The 21,785-nt window shown below is 44.9% G+C and overlaps 1 protein-coding gene across 1 annotated transcript in view; it reads left to right on the top strand.

Moving 5' to 3' along the window:
- LOC147717812 (uncharacterized) overlaps nucleotides 1–21,785 on the top strand; it is a 363,057-nt gene that overhangs the window by 116,127 nt on the left and 225,145 nt on the right. Inside the window, exon 6 of the mRNA XM_086924599.1 lies at nucleotides 2,065–2,117. Coding sequence (XP_086780725.1) covers nucleotides 2,065–2,117 — 53 coding nt within the window. The remainder of the gene's footprint in view (nucleotides 1–2,064; nucleotides 2,118–21,785) is intronic.

Below are 21,785 nucleotides of genomic sequence, written 5' to 3'. Positions count from 1 at the left end.
GTCTATTTAGGGATCCCGCCTGCCTGGTGTGGTTCTGAAAGCTGATCGTGGAGCCTCCCGGCAGCAGCTGTACTTTAGCCTCAATGAAATGCCAGTTAGGGTAATCTAGTGACAGTCAACACACTCTTAATAACTAGGGGTGATAGCCACTAGGACATGGCAACCCAGTGGAGACAGGCCATCAGATCAAGGGTTTCAATAGGCACAGCCAGCTAGTGGTCCGCCAGCAAAAACCTTGCTGTTTTCCTAAATGGGGGGGGTGGTTGAACCCCAAGTTTGGCAGTGAGGGTGAACTGCTGATGTATTTCGGTTCACCTGCTGTACCATTTCTAAAGGAGGGCCTATAATCCCTCCAAGGGTTATATTATGGTTTCCACAATTATATTCTCTTGAAAATAGTTTTTTTTACCGTCTTAATACTATTTTGTGACTGCTAATGGGATTTCTTTGCTATTATTTTTGTACAGATTATATTTCTATAAATGTGTTTCTTTACCAAATGGGCTTTTTATTCTTGGGTTCTCAGTAAAGGGATATAATATGTGTACAATTATCAACAGTGTTACAAAAAGAACTTGTGCATGTTTATGCTCAAGAGGCCAGTTTTAAATTCATTCCTAGTACCACACTAAGGGGGTCATTAGGATGGCGGGTGGACTTTTCCCGCCCGCCATCCTCGTGGTAATAAGGACCGCCCGCCATAAGGGCGGGGGTCCCGTGGGGGATATTAGGATGTGCCCGCCACAGTGGCGCATCCTGCATGTTAAGCATTGTGACATGCAAGGCGACCGGGGCAGAAAAGCGGCAGACGGTCTTTCCGTCCGCCGCGGTCCCCCCTGCCATACTAATATGCCGGGGGGAAATCAAGAGTGGATGTCGGGCGGATTGCCACCGCCAGCCTGGCGGGGGCAATCCGCCCGACATCATAATGGGCCCCTAAGTTAGCAGGTTGGTATTCATACTCCAAGAACCTCACTAAGGGCAACAAGTATCATGCATTTTACAGGTCACGGCCATTGGCGACCGGCAAAATGCATTTTGGTATGTATGAATTCCTATTCATGATTTGGTAAAATGTTACCAAATTCCAATTTAGAATTGCGAATACATACCGATTTAATATGAGGAAGAGGCGTGTTTAGGACGTCCCTTCTTAATACTGAACCGCAGTGGTATGTAAGACTGTTTAGCTGAAATGCGGTTGCAAAACATTCTCATTTTACCACCTACTTCATGTAGGTGGTAACCCATTCGCAAACAGCAAGGGGTCCACAAGGGACTCCTTCCCCTTTGTGAATGTTTGTAAAAAAGTTTTTAAGAGCAGACAGTGGTCCCATGGACCACTGCCTGTTCTTGAAAAAAAAGTTAAAACTTAAATGTTTTCTTTTATAAACGCATCCCGTTTTCCTTTAAGTAAAATGGGCTGCATAAAAAAAAATTGCTTATTTAAATGAGAGCAAACATAGACATGGTGGTCTGCTGACACCAGCAGGCCACCATCCTTGCAATTTTGGCGATTCCTAATGGGTCGCAAATTGCGACCTGCTTCATTAATATTAATGAGGTAGGTCGATTTGCGACCCGTTAGGAAACGTTAAATAAAACTCATTGAGTTTCATAAATTCAAATAGGGATTACCTAATTATGATTCACAGAGAATTGCAATTAAGTTATTGCTATTTGAAATAATGATATATGTGGTCCTTTAAAGGGAGATTAGCATGTCTACGCTAGACCATATATACACCACGTACCCTCATTAATACTTGGGACTTCCACAAGAGGGCAGGTTAGCCTTCAGATTCAAGAACTACACAAGGACAGCCAGAGGGTATACTAAGGACTTACCTAACATGGCAGGTTGGCATATATACCCAGGACCTGTACTAAAAGACAAGATTGACATGCAAACCAAGGACCCTTACTAAGAAGGTGGGCTAGCATATAACTATGACCAATAAAAGGGCAAGCTGGCATGTGTACCTAAAACTTGCACTTTGAGGGCAGGCATGCATATGTATCTTGGACCCACAGTAACATCTCTCCATTTCTTCTTCCCCTTAGCAACAGAATGTGACTCCGTCTCACACCTGATGGATCCACTGGACCCCCATAACGTAAGTTGACTCTCTGTATACTAACTGTTTTGGAGACTCCTCATGCCCTGCCGAAGCACACAGAGGTGACTGAACCATCCTCAGTACAAGCACTGTCATGTGGATGGCCATTTTGGTTTTCCTCATTAGTGGCCTTCCTCCACTTTTTTGCATTCCCAGTCACACATAAGGGTGATTTGGTGTCCCGCAGTCGCCCGCTTTGCTGATTGTATTTTTTTGAGTACATAGGCAATATGATGCATAATCTTTGACAATGTTTTTTCTTGTTTGGTAACTGCCCTTGCCTAAATGGAAGGATAAATGGAGATGATGTATCCTTTTTACTATGGTTCCTTTACTTGCATTTTCTAACACATGCTCTAGAATATGTTTTAATTTCTGGTTATCATATCAGTCTGATGTTTATTTACTTGTACTGAAACTTTAGCATGGATTAATGTATGTGTATGACATCATGTCTTCTTTTGCATTGATTACCAATCTTTTCATGATAATTATACCATAATAATAACAATAATCTTCCCCAGGACATGGAAGTCTCTTTATAAAAGTTTAATTCCCTTTCCTTAACACCTTAGCTGCGTGTAAACATCCCTGCCCAGTGCTGCGCTGTCCATTGGAACCAGTGCTGAATGGACGTCCAATGGTCGTGCGCAGCACTGGGGAGGTAGCGCTGCTGACGACCGTTGGCCGTCAGCAGCACTTAAGGGGTTAAAACAAATAAAAAATTCTTATGGTAGGAGAAGCAATACATAATGAGAATCAACCAGATTTTGTAGCAACAGAATAAATAGCTAAAAAAAGTAGGGACTAAAACATATATACAGTACCTAACCAATATAGCAGTATCACATATGTAACTCACAGGAAACATCAGCTTCAACATTTTTACGCAATATGTAGATTTTTTCCAACTATACTATATGCCCAAGATATGCGTTAAGTTCAGTAAAGTACATACATGTTAAACCCAAATGTATCTATAAAAATCGCACATAATACTACAGTCCATACATAAAACTCCTTTCCAACCACAGGTTAATAGTACTTTAGTCATAGTAAAAAAGGGGAGAGCCTATAGCGTGGATGGAGCCCCCTCCCAACTATAGAAACCTCTTAGACTACCCACCAAAATCCTGTTCCAGGGTCTCCATCCATTCAGAGATGGAGGACACCAAATTAAATGACCCCGTTTCCGCGCCCTTATCTCCTTGTACTCATATAAACCCTTTTCCATATTATACATAGCCAGGAAACGTGCGCTCCACTCTGAAAATGTCGGTGGCCCGGGCTGATCCCCCCTGAGGCTACACACATACGCGCCACCGCCATTACCACAAAGATCAAGCAGGTTTCCCCTTCAAGTTTCATTCTAATGAACCAGATCACTCCTCGAAAATAAAGACCCTGTTCCCAATTACATTCCCCCTAGTCATCCTGCCACAGCAAGTCATGCAGTTAGAACAAGGCATCTGGTTAGTAATACGCACTCACCCTAACGAATCTGTACAAGTAATCATTGTCCTCTCTTCTATCAGTCTTAGAGGTTGCCCAGGTCATTTTTCCAAAACACTTCTAGGACAGTAAATGCTTGCATTTGTTGTGGGGTCGGGCTGCTACACGCCTCCAAGTTCTGCTTCAGCATGTACCCCGCTGTCGCCCAAAGACGAGTTACTTACAGGTATGTACAGTCCCCATTCTTTTAGAGTCATGGGAAGAACACAGTGTATGAAGAGGCAGGTAAACTTATGATCACTAACAAAGACAAAAATGTTCTTCAGAAAAACCTGGCTAAAATGAGTATCAGCCCTGAAGTTCACATTACTAGTTTGCATGACACGCACAGATATCCCTCTAGACTGCTAGAGGTAAACAGCATGGAGCACATGGCCAATGGCATCTCGTCTCTCATTCATTTTCTGCATGTGGATGCATGCCACGAGATGAAAATATACATTGAGGGCTACAGGATGCCATTCATCAGTCACCAGAAGAGAGTAGAGAAGCCTTGGTGCCTGTGAAAGAACCTGTAGGAGTAGCATCAAATCTCTGTTCCCTCTTGGTACATGTTGAAACATCTCAGAGCATCCACTATGACTCCATCCTTCATTAGCAAAGATTTGTAAAAAAGGGGTAAAGCACTACCTTATAATAAGCTAATGGACAACAACAACACAACACTATAAAATTCATACCATGCCAGAGCTTGTAACTCATTTACCATTGCACTAAGCCAATGTGACAGCCAATAAAAAGCATTTTTCTAGGTCTCTTTTCTACTATCACTTGAAGTCAGGACTTCTTAGGGCCTATAAAGAATCACAAATAGGTTGGCTCTTGACCTGCGGGTTATTTAAGTAATCCATGAAATGAAGTGTGACCATTGTGGTTTCCCCTGAAAGGTCTGTAATGATATCTTTAAAACTCTATTGGAACCAGACAGAAACTTCTGAATTCTACTGTAAGGCCCAACCTAGCAAATTGGGAAACAAAGGTTAACAAGTTATCCACAATAAGGGAAAGAAGATTAACATATTTAGCAAAAGCCAACGGCAGAGCCTCTGCCATTTGGTTTGACACTGTGCCCTGGTAGATCTTTTTCTCCTGGAACATCCAGATTCATGTTGGACTTTGACAAACTTGGGTGGTCCGGTGTCAAGTTTCAGTGACCAAGGAGCTCAGGTATGGAAGTAGGCCCTCATGTGATTATATATGATAATACATCAACTCAGGACAGGAACAAACAAGGGCCCCCACCACCAGAAGTCACAGTTCTAGGAATCAAGGTTGGTTCAGCCAACATGATGCCCCTAGGATCATGGTATATCTTATAGGCCAATAGCCATATTATTGAAATGAGTAAGAAACAATAAAAGAATATAGAGGGGATTGAGGGCCCAATGCTAACCTAAGAGTAACAGATTTTGCCTGCTCAAATTATCTATGCCTAACCAGGGCACACAAACAGCATGCATACTACTCACACTAGACAGAGACAGGTCTTTGCTTGGGAGCCCTCAGTGACGAAAGAGAATATTTATGCTTGTTGTTGCTATTTGTACATATCTGTTTATTTTATTGTTATGGTGAATAGCATCAAACTCAGTCACCTTCGTTCACTGTTGTGAGGTACAACAGTGATGCATGTTACAAGAGAGCACACTGCCTTTTTCAAGTCAATCGTTTTATTGTAGGATTAGTAAAAATCATTACAATATAAAATTAGAAATGGTCCACATTTACAAAACGGGTTATCATTAAAAAGCTTCATAAAAAGTGATTTTAAAACTTTTCCTCGGTACCGATGTGGTATTTAAGACCACACTAAATGATTTTTTGCTTATTCGCTAACTGTCCTGAAGCTGTTTTCTTACTTCAATCATGAATTTGAGGCCCCAACAGGTCAAGATTGAAGAAGATCCTCCCAGCCAGGTTATGACCGCCTGCCGACATGTTCTTATGTTCAATTGGATCATAATGCCCCGTAAAAACAGTCTTCTTGATACCATAAGAGCTGGGCACGCACAAATTAAGTGAGTTAGGGTTTTGGTATAGTATCCGCATAGTCTGGATTGTGGGCTTTCTTCTTGGTGTTTCCAGGACGGTCTTAGGTCCTTTGATTCGTGAAGACCCATTCGGTAGTCTGTGTAGATTTTTTTTAAATAGAGACTAAAGTGGGTGGCCAGATAAGCCTGTGGTTTTTGAAAGTTATAGGAGGAAATTACTGTCCAGGCGTGACGTCGGTGGGTGAATATTTTTTTGTCTTCTAATAGTGACTTCCTTTTAGCGATTGTGTTGGCAATTTTGCTAAAGTGTGCTTGATCTGTTTTTTTATTCCAAACTTCTTGTAATTCAAGCTCGGAGAGGCAGGTTCTCAAATAGGTTGCCAACGAGTTTCTCGAGGTCTGGGTGGCGTCAATGTTTATTTCTTTCCAGCAGATGTTGTTTATTGACTCTGGTTGAGCAGAACGAAGTTTATGGCATAGTTTTACAAATCTTGACATGGACCGAAATGTTTGATTTTGTAGTCCAAATTCAAGACGCACTTGAGCCGCTGATGCAGATTTGGGTTGTTTGAATACAGCCTTGTATATTTTGTTTTGTAGGTCGTTTAGTATACCGGCCTCTCCTCCAAGCCAGGTCGCCAATCCGTATGATAATGTGGGTAGGATCTGAGTGGCCATTACTTTTAGGAGGTGGGTGTGGTTTGGGCCACCAATTTTTAGTTAGAGTGCCAGTAGGCATAAATTAGCGTTTGTGACTTTGCTTTTAATGCCGATGTATGTTCTTTTTTTGCATTACCTTGGCCGAGAGTCACTCCCAGATACCGATAAGATTGCTGTTCTTCTAACACTAGGTTGTTAGATGTCCATCTAAATGTAATGCTCTTGTGCTCCATTATCCGCACTACTTTTGTTTTTTCCCTGTTTAAATCCAGGTTTTCTTGGTCTAACGAGGATAGTAACTTGTTTATTGATCTTTGCAGCCCTATTGGTGTTTTACTTAAAAGGACGATATTGTCCGCAAACTGCAGAATTGGAATTGAATTTTCGGCAAGTTTGGGAGCGTGGCTTTCGATTTGTCCTAGATTTCTACCTAAGTCAGCAAGGTATAAATTAAATAGGCACGGGGCCAGGACACAGCCCTGTTTTAAACCGTCCTGGGTTTCTATTTTGGGCGTTAGGCTTGTTCCTTTGCCTTGTTTTGCCCTTGCCCATGTGTCCGTATAAAGAAGCATGACTGCATTTAGTAGGTTGTTTGGCAGCCCCCACTCTTTGAGCTTTGCCCAAAGTCTCGACCTGCTCACTCGATCGAATGCAGCTCTTATGTCAATAAAGCACCCGTATAGCCGATGGTTCTTTGTTTTGGCTCTTTCCATCAACAGGGCAAGGGCGGTCAGGTTGGTTGTTGTCCCCATCCCTTTTCTGAATCCCATTTGGTAGCTGGGGATTAAGTTGTTGTTATCCACCCATTCTTGGATCTCCTCCAAAATGCATGAGCCGTAGAGTTTTGCTTCCACATCTATTAGGGAGATCAACCTGTAGTTCCCTGGTAGTCATCTATCACCCTTTTTAAAAATCGGGTGAATGATGTTTCCTTTCCACAATGATGGCATCTGGTTTCGGGTGAAGACTTGGTTAAACAGAGCCGTTAGGTGTTTAGCATATAAATCCTCGTTATGTTTGAATACGGTGGTGGGAAGTCCATTTGGTCCCGGCACCTTTGGGTTTAAGTTTTTGAATAAGCCTTTTAACGCTTTCGCAGGAGGTTAACGTTAGCTGGTTAATCGACGTTTTTTCCCTGTCTAAGTCAGTGGGGATTGTTACCATATGCAATGTTCCTACTGGGTTTCTCGCTTCCGTTTCTGTTTTTAAGCATTGAGTCTTTTCGGTGGGGGGAAGTTCCCTTTTTAGATAGAGGTTCTTTCATGGTCTTCCCAACCTCTGTCGCTAATTCCGGTGTCCTGTGACATTACTTCGCCGTTATTTAATTTGTTAATGATGCCCCAGAAGTCCCGAGTATTTTGCTTTTTGCTTGCGAGTAACAATTTTACCCACACCTCTTCTTTGTGTTTGGACTTTGCCATCCACACCAATTTGCGGTATTTTCTTCTCATACTCCTGATGAGGAAGTAATTTGATTTAATTCCCTGGTTCTTGTTCCTTAGCTCTTTCCGTTGCTCCCGGGCAATTTTGCTCTTTTCTTGCCTTAATTCTTGGTTAAACCAGGGTTCTCTCAGATCTTTTGTCCCGTTTTGTGAAGCGGGAGGGGCGGAGTGTTTGAGGGTCAAGGTCTCTAACATTTTTTCCCAATTCTTTACGTTGTTTCCGTCTTGCTGGTGTTCGTGTTTTGACATAAAATTGCTCGCTGTTTCTTGGATGGCTTTCATTTCACGGCCTCTCCATCTTAGTCTTCATAGGTTGAACTTCTCGGGTTGTTGGGACAGGGAGGTTAACTTTTCGGACCAGGTGACCCCGATGTTTATTCGTGTGATTTGGGGATAGTGGTCACTTTCGGTACGTTGGACTATCTCGTAGTCTTCGATGGCGTCTAATAAATTGTCACTGATTATTGTAAAGTCAATGGTTGACATGACGTTGCCACTCATCTATGTTGGTACTGAAAATAGAGTACCCGTTTTCTTAGTTTTTAGTATTGTTAGGCCCAGTGTTTATAGTTTTCTCAAGGAGAGCGGATTGTTCCTGTCTCGTATTTTTGACTTCGAATTGTGAGAGAGTGTCCCTTTGCTCGTTAGGTTAGAATTGAAATCTCCTGATATTATCAATGGGCTTTGGGAGTTTGATTTCTGGAGAGCTTTGATGAGCTTGACAAGTGTGGCCATTTTCTCATTTTTAGTTGAACGATCAGGGTGAATGTATACATTTATTAATAGCAGTTGATGCTGAGGTTTTCTGTTAATTTTTGTTACTTGGACCCAACTCAGCCCCACGTCCTGATTCTCAGATTCCCAATTAAATTTCTGTGAGACATACGTCAATAGCCCTCCACGAGGGTGACCATAGTTGGACGATCTCTATTCAAGTATGTGATGTTCTGAGAAACCCGGGATAGCAGGGGGTACCAAGTTCCAGGTCTTTTGTAGCAAGATGATGTTGTGGTTTTGAAAAAAGGATTGTGTCTCGTGGTCCTGGTCCATGCTACTAAATCCGTGGGTGTTCCAGGTGCACATGTTGATTTTAGCCAAGTGTTTCCTGCCCGTGCTTATGTCTTGAATGTATGTGTCTGGGGTTAATGTCTCGTCTGTTTTAGGTATTCTTTTGATTAAGGGTCATCAGGATCCATGACCAGTCCTGGTTGGTGCTAGGAGGCCCTCCTGAATGTGCCTGAAGTGAACTGGTGTTTGTTGTTCCAAGAGGTTTCTCCTGTGAGGCTGATAGGGCACCCTGGAGGCATGATGACTGCTTACAACTGGTTGGATCCTCCCCACTTGAGTTGAGTATGCTTTTTGAAAGTGGGTATGGGTATCTTGGCCGCATATGTTGTGTAAGGGTAATCCCCCAGCACTCGAATGATCCTCTGTTGGCAAAGATCTTGGCGGCTGTCTCCTTAGAGGCCCAGGCGATCACTGAGTCTTCGATGTCTGGATTATCTTTGTTTTGGCGGAACTCAACTGCTACCAAGTCTTGAGTAGCTATTCCTCTTAGCTCTGGAATTAGATTGATTAGTTTTAATAAGTTCCCTCTATTTAGTATGTCCTGCTTGCCCTTAGTTGCGTATTCTGGAATAAATGGCAGAATTGGTTCGATTTCGTCTATGGGGGTATTTTGTATTCCTTGGGAGGCAGGTTCGGAAGGTTTAATTTCACTTGCAGGGCTAGGTTTGGTTTTTGATGCCACATGTCCTGTGCGGCACTCATCCCTAGTGTCCCTTATGAGTGGATGTCCTCTTCTTAGGGTTTGATTATTTTTTGCTTGATCTTGAGTTTTACTTAGGGCTATGCATTGCCGGGTTTGTCCGTTTTTTATGATTTTAATAGGGGTGGTATTCCTGGTCGGCTCGTGTCTTCCTATTATGTTTTGGTTAATTCCCACCTGTTCACAAGTTTTGCTTAGTTTTATACATTGCCTGTCGTTTCCTTTTTTTATGATCTTAATTGGGGTCAAGTCTTTCACTGACTGAACGGGATTCGCTTCCTGGTATCGTTGTTTCCAGTTGTTATTCGGGGTTCCGCAGGCACTTTCTAATGGTGACTCTTTTGTACGGTTCTTCTGGGGCAAGCTGCCCTCTGTGGCTGTAATTGAGGCTCCTAATGAGGGAGGGGGTATCCATTAGGATTGGTTAGTTGGTGTTCCACCGTTGTTGTTGGTATTGGTGCTTGCTTGTTTAACTTCTTTGGGTTTGTTCGAGCGGTGGGTGGTAGCAGGCACTGAATTGGTCCTTCGGGAGTTGTTAAATCTGATTCGTGGAACTGTTCCCACGTTATCGATTTTTCAAACGAAGTGCTTGCCCGGTCGAATTCTTGATCTTTCAACTTGTTAGTGGAAATGTTTAATGAGTTGTTTAGTGATGCTTGATCTTTACTCGGGTCATTCTTGGGTTTTGTAAAGAAATTCTCTATAGTAAACGGTTGGTTACCTTTTGATTTGGGCCTTGCCTTTCTTGCGCGTTTCCTTTGCCTTTTTGTTAGTTTGCCTTGGGGCTGAAGGCCAAGGTTGCCCGGTCATTTGGTTGGTTGGGTTTCCGGATTTACGGATTCCTTTAGCTGGTCCTTTGTGTGGTACGCTAGGTCGAGTTCCCCATCTCCCACTCTACTCTTATTTGCTTTGGTTTGGACAGTTGGGGCGTTTAATTTGACCGTATTATGTTTTTTTCCTGATAGGTCTTGGTTTACCGTCCGCTTGTTCCCTACTATGACTGCTCCGAGAATGTCTTTTAGTATTTCGGGGAGGTATGCGAGTTTCTCGATAATGCTTCCACAGTCACAAGTACTTTGTTTGAATTTTCTGGGAAACTGGCTGATGGTTCCTTTATCGGTTAAGACTTTAATTGAGAGATCGTCCAAGTTTTCTTTGTTTGTCAATAAAGTTATTATTGTATCGGTCTTGGAGCTGATTTGTGCGATGTGCTCTGCAATGACATTTATGAGGTCGATTTGGACCTCCATTTTGTCAGATTGGTAATTGAGCGCCTTTATGGCCTGGTCCAAGGTGCTGATTAGTGCATTCCCCCAGAGCCCAATAGGTTCTTGACTGCCTAGACTCCCTTTTGGGTCGTCCAAATGTGTAGTCGTGCTTGTTGACGAAATGGAAATAGGTTTCTGCATGGTTCCTTTGGTTAGTTTACCACTGCAATTAGAACTATCGTCTATCAGAATTCTATGGTTGACACTGTTTTCCATTAAGTTGTGTGGCGTGCACGCCACTGGGCTCAGCCTTGGCTCCTTAAAGGTTAGATCTTGTACTGGGTTGGGCCCTTGCGGGGATGAGCTGAGGGCTGGTTTTGTTATGGTTTTGTCCGAATTTAGATCGCTGGGCACTGGGAGGGGGTGTAGCCAGTCGTCCGGCCCCTCAACCCTCTGTTTTGTTTGGCCTTTGGTTCCTCCTGGGGATGTCTCGTTTTGTGGTTTGTTACAGGGGTTGTCATAGCTGTCCCCCAGACAGGTCTTGTTTTTAGAGTTGTTAAAAATATTCTCCAGAGAGTCTTGTCCTGGGGATATTGAGGAGGTCGGTGAAGTTTGTTGTCCGCTCTTCATGTCTGGCTTCCTTGGTTGTTGTTTCTCTCCCTCGAATCGGGACTGTTTCGGCTCGATTTCAGTCAATGATTGGTTGGATTTATGAATCAAAGTCTGCACGATTTCCATTTTTTTTTATGTGTAGGTTGTTCAGTTGATCGGATGGTAAGGCAAGTTGGAGTGTAGTGGAGTTCCTAGTTGGCTAAATAGTTTTGACTTGTCGGGCCGAATGGGGCTCCGTAGGTTCATTGCCTCTCTTGTTGTTGCAAAAAATGCAGATACCGGGTCTTTCAGAAAAAAAAAGTTGTTAATCTTTTGCTGTTTTCCTGTAGTTGGTCCGGGTCTGTAAGGGGTCTGAGGCAGTCTTTCCATCTCGCTTGCCCCCTCGAGGTCTCGCTCCCCCTTCGGGACTACAACTAGGGGGGAAGTTTCTTGAAGGGGCTTGTCTAGGTTAGATTTTTTAATTTTTTTACTGCGGGGAGATTTATTCGGTGGTGCATGCCGTTTTGTTCCTGAACGCATTCTCGTTGGTCTCGTTGTAGGATTATAAATTACATTTGTACTCGGTCGGTTAACGGCTAAAGAAATACCGTTAGGTTGGTGATTTATGGCTTGTGATTTGTCGGGCTTGTCAGGCTTGTTACAATTGTTGGGCCTTGGTCAACCTTGCTGCCCTTGACAGTTCTTATTAAAATACTTATTTTAAATTGGATTTCTTTATGTTCTGTGTTGCTGCGGGTCGGATGTGACCCTTGATGTCAATTTAGTTAATTCGATAGTGTTCTGCGGAACCTGTGGGGCTATTTGGCTGCCTATACCCCCCGCTGGGCTGTTGGCAGAGCTATTAACAAGTTGCTAACTTCTTGTGGTATTCCTTTAGGCTTCCTTGGAGGGTTTGAATAATGGCAATAGGTGTTAACTAAGACCCCGCCCACTCCCCTGCAGCTGCTGACAAAAGGGCTGTGAGGGGGGTACTAATGGGCAACAGGTGGGCACACAAGAGGGCTAGCGGCTGGACGCGAGCGGAGCACTCAGGGGGAGCCGCGGGCAAGATCGGACCTAGTCAGGTCTGCCTAGACTACCCCCCGGGCTCTTACTTTGCAGCTGCCTCTATCAGCAGCCGCGCTCGCGTCTTGATCCTTGCCCCTCAGTCAAAACCGGCCTCACCTCCTTGTACTCCTTGAGCTCCGGGGCCTGGTGCCGGCGTTTGGGGTGGAAGCTGCTTCTGCAGGGGGGGGGGGCTCCACGCTTCCATGCTATCTCCGGAGCAACTGCCGGTGCCGACGCTAGTGCCGGAAAATCGCTGCCCGCCACCTGCCGCCTGCCTTCTTGGGACGGCTGGGAGGAGGCAGAGTCACGGCTGAGTCGCGGCTAATCGGCTGGTCAGCTGACTTGGGTCCGCGGCGGGTTGCAGCGGTAGCTTTCTCGTCGTTGCTCCTCTGCACGCACAGCTCCTTGCGCCTTGCTCCTCCGACCACTGGGATCGCTGTGCAGACTCCGACCACTGGGATCGCTGTGCCATTGTTATATAGCACACTGGTTATATAGAGCTGCAACTATAGAGCTGCTGGAATCATACTAATGGGAACATGTTTCCTGTCTGCTGTGGAAGTCTATCAATACTTAGTAGGTATAAGACACATGAAGTGCTTACAAGTCAATCTTCTTGAGCCATGATCTGAAGGCCAGGAGGCAAAACTTAAGAGACTGAGACTGATTTTTATTTACGTAGAACATAGACATTGTGTTGCCTTCCCAACACTTAATAATTAGTGTCAAAAACGATTTTCTCATCTCAGGAGTAACTGGCTTAATAGCCCCAAAACCAATAATTCCAGCACTTCTTTCAAGAACTCTGGAAAGATAAGATGGGAGGGATGTAGAAGAGGATAAAGGAAAGGGAAACAATTGAACCACCACAAATAGGTCAATGGCTCTATAATAGAGCCCTAAATGCAGGTAAGTGGAACAAAATAATTCACCCATACCGAGTAAGATGCCCTGAAATCTCTGCTGGGGTGTCAGTCCTGCTTCTGTAATTTGCAGGCCGCATATCAATATTATGATTGGCCCTGGTGGAAATTCATAAAGGAAGCTGATAGATGGTGGCCATCAGAGAGATCTCTTTGCCATGCATCTGGCGACCAAAGACTCAGGAAAAGGTAGATTAAATAGAGCCTGTAGTACGCATCCTCTTACCTCTTTATTCATGCAGTGCAGGGCAGAAATCAGTATTAGATGCTGATGAGTAGGTACTGACCTCAGGTAATAACGACAATCCTTGCTAGGCTGAATCAATAAAGTCACTAAATTAACCAGAGCTGCAACAGAGCTGACAGGCTTGTGACAATGTGTAAAGTGTTTATGTAACAATAAAACAGTAATGAAGTTGAAATGCAAAACAATAAAAATCACAAAACTAATTAGAAAACTGAGTAAAATTTAAATAAACAAAATTACACCAAAATGACAAAAATGCAAAAAAGGGAACTGGAAATATGATTTAAAAAAAGGTTTTAAGCGAGAAGTAGCACCAAAAGCACAAAGTTAATTGTCATAAAAGAATAGAGCCAAGGCGCAATCTGACAATGACCGCAATGGAGTGCGTGATGAATACATTAATATGGTTTGTCCCAGTCAAAGGCCTTACATTCTGTTTTTAGTCCTTTAATTCACAGTGCACCACAGGAGTACACTTAAGCCCCCAAGAACCTGAAGGAAGAGACTTAGAGACTTAGCAGGCAGAGGCCAACTAATGAGTTCAGACCATGTTCAGTGACCACTGGTCACCAGGGCAGTTGCAGCAAAAGGCCTGTTCTAGCTTGTTGTGTCCCAGTAGCTTTAAAAGGATATCAGCCTTATAGCCCTTGGAGTCCGCTTTTATGTCCTGGGTATAAGAGAGAGAGCAGGCCCAGTGTTCTAGGCTCTTCTCTGGTCTCAGAAAGCAGGTTCAGACCTCTTCTGATCTTCCACAGGTCCTGGAGTTTTCTGAAGTGGGTGCCTGCAGATACTATATGTATGCTTGGCACAAGCTAGTGGATGGAAAGGACCCCTGAGAACTCCCTAACTAATAGGGTAAAGGTTCCCGGGACTAACCTTTGACCATTATCAAGATGCTAAACGTCTTTGTCACACACAACTAGGCTATGAGGGTTGGATGTGTGTGGCGTGCATACTATGATAATCCTAGTATCATCCCACATCTAATACTAAAATATGTAAATGCCTAGAAGACTTGTCAAGCAGGTTGTGACACTCTAGCAGGATTTGACACTGTGAGCAAAAGGCCCACTGATTTAATCAGATCTAGATCAGGTGACAAAAGATGGGTGCACCTTTGGATGTTAGCTGCACCTGCTTCTAATAAAGTAAGCCTCTTTGAAGTTAATTAAGTTTCTGGGCCTAGCCACAGGTCATCATGGCAAGAGCAAATCAACACTTTCTACATCCAAGGCCTTTTTCCCCTGTCCTGGGAACAGGTTCACACCTCATTCACATCTATTAAACTGATAATTTCTGGCTGGCAGAAGCTGGAGAGCAATATTCAGATTAGCTTTCAGGGAAATCAGATAGGGAAAAGTTAACTTTAAAAAAATACCATTTCCTTAATAGTTATACAAAATTGAATTGTGAATAACTATTAAAAAGAGTGCCAAAATTATTTTTGTAACTTCTTTCATATATTAGCATTATCATATGTAATGATATAACTAAGTGCTTTCCTATGAGGCAGCCAGCTTTTTGGCTATTTTCACATTAAGGGCACGTAGAATAGTAAGCATTTACATGACCTCCTTTTAGATGCTGCACACCCTGCCTTATAAGCAATAAGACCGGCTTAGGAGTGGCTTATGAATATTTAAATGGAAGGTTTCAACATGTCAAAACGGCTTCATTTTACAGAGTGATCCTGCAGTTTGAGAACTGCACAGCTATGTCACATATGGTTGACCTGCAGTCATGTTTGCATTGTCACTGAAGTGGATAATACAATGGGTGATGCAGTCCATAACTGATATTTAACTTACAGACCCTGGGTACACTTTGTACCCTTTACTAGAGACTGATAGGTAAGCCGAATATAGCAATTAGGGATATACCAATTACATCATGTTGAAAGGGGAAGCACAGGCACATTTACCACTGATTAGCAAAGGAAAAGGGCACAGAGCTCTACAACATGCAAAAATAGGGTTCAGTCAAAAAAGCACTACAATCTGTGGCAACCCTACAGAAAGCATAGATGTTGAACAACTAGGCTGGTGGAGGTGAAAGGATAAGTGTTTCTCGCCATGATGTTTTCAAATCGTGCCTTCTTAGCTAGGGAGAAGAAGCAATAGAATACAGGACTGTTTCTCTGTTTGAAGCAACAACTCCCAAAAAGTACAAAGCTGGGGGCTCCCTGAACAAAATCACATTGAAGCACAACTGTCTGGCCATTTATAACTGGTGTTCCTTGTCATCCTTATTTTCAGCTATCAGCTGATGATTTTGTTGATTTTGCACCAAAGTGTTGGAGCAGATGAGAATGCCTAACTATACAAGCTCTGAATTGTCTGCTATTGGTGCTTCCTACGAAATTGGGCTGTTTAGAGTCAATTTGGTTATTGACTCCCACAGAAGCATGTGCTTCTCTAAATCTCAGCAGCCTTCATCGCTAACTGAATGATCATATCATCTAAAATGTCATTTAATGATGTTGCCTGGCACAAAGTACACTTCCAGGTCATCACTGGCTCCAATGCCCCCAAATCAAAGTCATCCAGAGGTGTGATAGGTGAGTTGAAAAGGGTGAACTTTGGATCATATAGTGACTTTGAAGGGGCTGGTGCATAAACCAACAGTGCTGATCTGGGGTGTATTAATGCACACAAGTAGATCTCTGGAAAAGTCCCCTATACCACGAGGCACTTGAATGTTGGCCAAAGAGTCCCCACAGAAAATATCCTCCAAAAAATCTTGTCTTGCTTGAGGCAGCTGCTAAGTGTCCAGAAATCAGTCCTTACAATGTACATACCCATCAGGAAACCTAAATGGGACATAGTGCAAATGGATAGAACTGTGGCTTTACAGCCTACATTTATGGAATGCTTAGGGAACCAGAGGACAGTTGGAATCTCAGATAGATGGAAGTCAGAGGAGGCCGATACCTCACCTTTAGAATGGATAACAACGCAGTACCCGCGCAAGGAGAAGGGTTTGTAGAATGGACTCAGACTAGAAAGTTCTGCAGGACTGAATGAGTAAAATGCCCTTCATGTCGGACCTGGCTGTCAAGGCAATAGGCTTAATGAACATGTTCACAGACATAAACTTTGCAGCCTGACAGATGTCTAGAATAGGCACTGCACATGTCAACGCAGTGGTAGCAGCCTCAGTCCTGGTGAAATGCGCTATCAGTCCTTCTGGAGGCTGCTTCCTGGCTAAAACATAGCAGGACTTGATGCAGAGGACTATGCAATATGGCAGAATATTTTCCCGTACTGTTTTACCTTTCTTGCCCCCGGAGAACCCCACAAATAACTGATCATCCACTTGATGGTCTTTGGCGTTTACTCATGCAATGAAATGAATTGATCAGAATGAGAAAGACAGTTTTGGGAGTCAGTCGGCTTCATCAACAGACCTTGCAATGCTGGGCTCGAGAGACAACAAGGAGTAACTCTTCTGACAGTTTGGCTTGTAGGGGTCTGTGCTGTGCATTCCACATCAAGCTTCAAACTTGTCCCAGCGGCTTGTATAGATGGACTTTATAGAAGGATGTGTGGACATAAGGATGACATCCACTAACTCCTGTGGTAGATCAGACACAGTCAACTGCAGCTGCTCAATCTCCATGCATGGGGATGTACATTGCATTGACTCTAGTGCAGAACCCTGAAATGCTGCTGCAACAGAAGATCTTCCTGCATTGGGACCCTGATGGGAGGACAAATGCTCATGCCCAGAAGTTCCAGATGTAACACTCTCCTGGCCCATTCCGGAGTGACTAGGATGACTTGGGCCTGGTCATGTCTGATCCTTCAGAACTGGGGGCAGGAGAGGCAGTGGCAGAAAGGCGTGCTGGAGTTCTGTGATTCACTGTAGCCTGAATGTTTCTCCATGGGAAGCATTCTTGGGAACTAACTTCAATGCACAAAAGTTGTGGCACTGCGTGTTCTCGATAATGGAGAACAGATATAGCCAGGTTTCCCACACTGTTCGAAGATGCTCTGTGCCACCGTGGGGGCCAGCAACAGTTTGTGATCTGCCAGGCGCCACCGGGATAGCTTGTCTACTCTGACACTCCAGCTAACTCCAAATGTGTAGCACCTCCTGGCACTGGACCTAGGACCCCAATCCACCCTGCTATTTTCAATACCAAATGACGGTGGTGCTGTCTGTGAGAACGTGCACAAGCCTACCCTTAATGGATGGCAACATATTTATGTGGGGGCGGGTTTCTACCAGAGAACTTTGATCTTCTCCTCTAGGAGGTGACCGCTCCAGTCCAGCAGGGATGCATCCAACGCCACTGTCAACTTTGGATGGGGTGGAGAGAAGGGTCTGCCTCTGGTCAGATTGCAATCAACCATTGCAGGTCTGGTCTCCTCTGTAACCAGGATGACAACTGAAAGGTCTGCTTGGTGCTAGACCCAATGAGACTTTAGTTCTCACTGCAGAGCCTACATATTCCACTTGGCGAAGGAGGCAATCAGAATGCATGAGTCCAACTGGCTAAGGAGTCTCAGGGCTTCTCTCATTGAGATCCAGGATTGAGGCTGAAACATAAGGGTCCAAATGCTTTGGACTCATTGTTATGGAGAAGAAGTGCTGAACAGCACCGTATCCAGAATGTCCCCAAGAAAGGGGAGCCCTTCCATTAGAGTCAAAAATTACGATTTGTTGAGTGAGGACCCCAGCATCATCTGGAGGTGGTCCACAACTGGTGAGCCTGCCTTCAGCAGCCAGTCATTGAGGTAGGGGAAAACTGGTATACTCAACCTCCGAAGGTGCACTGCAACCACAAACATCACTTTTGTGAAGACAGGAGCGGCACTGGTAAGGCTGTAGAGGTACACAGAAAACAGAAATGCTCCTAGCCTACCTTAAACCACAGGTGGAGTTCATGGAACTGCAGGGCTTTGTACAGGTCCAGGGCAACATACAGTATCCTGGATTCAGGGCAGATAGAACTTGGGCCAAAGTAAGCATTTTGAATTATGTGGCATACGTCGCTAAATGCAGAAAGGAAGCAATTCCCTGAAACATGTTGGAAATTTATTCGGGTCATAGGACCATAAAGTCCAAAAAGACCCATTTTTATTTTATTTTAATATTCACTATGTCCCCGTGAATAAAAGGGATACCTGTGGAACGGAGTAGGATTTTTATCTTCAAGTCCCCCTGGCCTACATCTCTTAAGGGCTCTCTGAAATACGGTTGAGCCCACCCTAACCTTCAGGAGTTAGGGTGAACCCGATTTTTTTTCTTTGTGAAAATCTTTTTATTATTTTCAACATCCCCAACAAACATGGAATGGTTGAGCATGATCACATAAGACATAATTCACTTACACATGGAATGAATTACTGGACCTTCGTACCCAGTGTCAAGGAGTGTTCGCTAAATATAAACATCCAATTGTCCCAATTCTCCTATTAGGTATCCACTCGGACAGTTACGGGATATAAAGATAAAACTTACATCTTTGTCATAGTACTCCACGCATCATACCATCCACTTCCCACCCTCAGGATCCCACCCCGTACCCTCCCTCCTGCCGGCGCGTAACTAAGAGGTTGAATAGATCAATATGGCAAATCTATTCTACCATGGGCTCCATTGCTGACACCAGTTGTAGAAGTGGGGAAACACTTCATACTCTTCATCTTCGCCAGCTAGTTAAGTAGCCCACTAATCCCCATCCTCAGTTAGGCCACTCATCTCCGACTCAGATTCTACATCTGCTTTTTTCAGTTCCGCAACCAGGGCCTCCCATGCCCGCGCTGCCTCTAGTGCCTTGTGTAGAGAGTAGGGTCTGCTTCCTATGGTCACCCCACTTTTTGCTTTGCTTTACTGGTTTTCGACTTAGATGTGGCTGGGGGCCTGCTAATCAGACCCACAGCCCAGATGCACTCTCTAAATTTACACCATGTACTCTAGGTACATACACAATTGGGAATTGGTTCACCTTATCAGCCCCTGTATAGTGTACCCTAGGTACCCAGGGCATAGGTGCATCCAAGACCTACCACGGGCTGCAGCATGTATTATGCCACCCCTGGCTGGCCACTCAAGTTGACACAACTGGTTGATCACTCAGCTGGGGCAAGGTCGTGTAATCACCCCTTACTTAGGTATAGTATCCCTATACCTACTTATATATAGACACATAGTAACCTATACGTCACTCCTATGGCAGGCCTTAACAATCCTGGAGGCAGAATGCTTGGTTATGTGTGAGATGGTGCTCTAGCATGAGCTGAGCCTGTCTTCAGCTTTCGGAACCATGTCCTTATAGCTGTTCTATGATATTGCCATACCATATACTCTGGAGGAGTGTGGCTCAATGGTTAGAGCAGCAGACCCAGATGCAGAGGTCGTCTGGCCCGGGACCAGGGTTCAATTTCCGACGCGGCAGGGTCTTGGGCTCATTTGTCTGCGGACTCGACGATAATTCTCGCCTCTGCGCCTGCTCTAGTCATGGGGTCCCACGGTGCAACTCTGGGCAATAACTTGCTTAATCTCCACATCGGCCCCTACAACACTGGGAGGCCTGGCTTCACCTTGGGGGTGCCCAGGAGGGGCATCTCACAGGGAGAGCCAGGAAGTGTTTCACAGCGTTATACAGCGCTGGGACGCCCTGGTGATAGGCAGCTGTGCGCTTTACAAGTATCCTACATTTACATTTAAGTGCATTATAATCCTTGTAGTTAATGCTAACTTTGGTTTAGCTTTATCCAAACATGTCGTGTAAGGTGTCATATGCTTTGGAATACTACCCCTCGCCAATTCTGGCGAGGGGTAGTATTTGGGGTAGTTGGTATTTGGGGTAGTTGTTCCTGACAATCCCGGTTAAAGTTAACCAGAGCCCAAGCGTCACAAAATGGACGCTGCTACCACCGACACAAGTCTGACCTCCTGCTGCTGGGAGTCCTCCCAGTCACGGAGGCTTGGACAATAGGTTTCCTGCCTGGGGAGGCACCCCAGACAGGACTTGGTGTATTGGGACAGGGAGGGCTGAATAGAATGAGACACTGCCTGGAGCACACAAGGTGTTCCATGCACTCCAGCCCCAGCTCCGGCACGAAACTGGACAAAGGAAAGGGGGTGTAACCACCCCCCTTCCTGGTCCCACCTATAGGAGGGACCTAGTAGGTAATCCAACCCTTTTAATTCGTATAAAGATAGGAGCTGAGTCTTAGGACTTTAGATTTATCCTGAACTGAAACTTGAAACAAAACTCTGGACCTTCGACATTCTGCTGAAGCTGAAGACTTAAGAATCTCCCTTGTGGCCAAGGAGTGACCACCCTGGGCAACCAGGCATCATTTAGCAAATCAACGGCTTGCTTTGTCGACGTTCCGGCCGGAACCCGAGCACAGAGCCTGACAAGACCCAGACTTCCAGACTTCTCTGAACCTCTCTTCACGTCTGCAGCAAAGCTGAGATCCGTGGAGGCGACGAGACACGTGGGACCGGACATCTTGAAAAGCTTGCAACTTGCTACCTGTGCAGCTTCTGAGGCATCCTCGAAGTTGTGCACTAGGGATTGAGAAGCCCCAACCCCGAGCACCATCTGCACCGAAGATCAGCCCTCCACACTCCACGAGTTCTGCGTGGGGTCCTTCTGCTTTTGTTCTGCTCGACGCGTTGTCAGGTTGCTGGTCCACTGGCTAGTAGCCTCTGTGACGACAATCCTTTTTATCTACACTGCTGGTCTGGTTGCTCCATACTGGCCCCTGCTTCCCTGCACAGGTGAAGCACCTCAGACCTTGCTGGTCTGCAACAGAAGACATCTTTGAATCCTGCGTAGGTTGCCTTTGCCAAGGCTTGTTGATTCCAATCCGAAAGTCGACTCCTTCATCAGCGAGATCCTTTGTGGGACAGTCCGTATCCAGCTCCTGGTCGTCGTTGACGCCTCCTGGTCCACGTGGCTGCAGAGACACGCTTCACGACAGCACCTGATTGCTCCTCGACGTCGTCTGGTTCCTTCCTGGTTCCACCCGGTCACTGGCTAGTGACCCAGACTCTGTCCCCTCTGCTTTCAGGTCCTCTTCATCCTCGATCCACCCTTGGATCCACCCGGACATCTTCATCCTGGTCGCCTGCAGCATCTTTCTTCAGGTCTCCATAGGATTCAACGACGAAACCCGACACATCTTGACACCTATGCACCTGCCATCCGTGGGTGAGGTAATGCGAGTACTTCGGTGCTCCCAAGGGTATTGACTATCCAAGTGTCTAAGGGCCAGATGTAGGTAATTCATATT

Source organism: Lissotriton vulgaris, chromosome 5 (genome assembly GCF_964263255.1).
Source record: "Lissotriton vulgaris chromosome 5, aLisVul1.2, whole genome shotgun sequence".
In the NCBI taxonomy this organism is placed as follows: domain Eukaryota; kingdom Metazoa; phylum Chordata; class Amphibia; order Caudata; family Salamandridae; genus Lissotriton; species Lissotriton vulgaris.
Note: the sequence above shows the minus strand (reverse complement) of the source record. Positions and strands in the feature narration are given on the sequence as shown.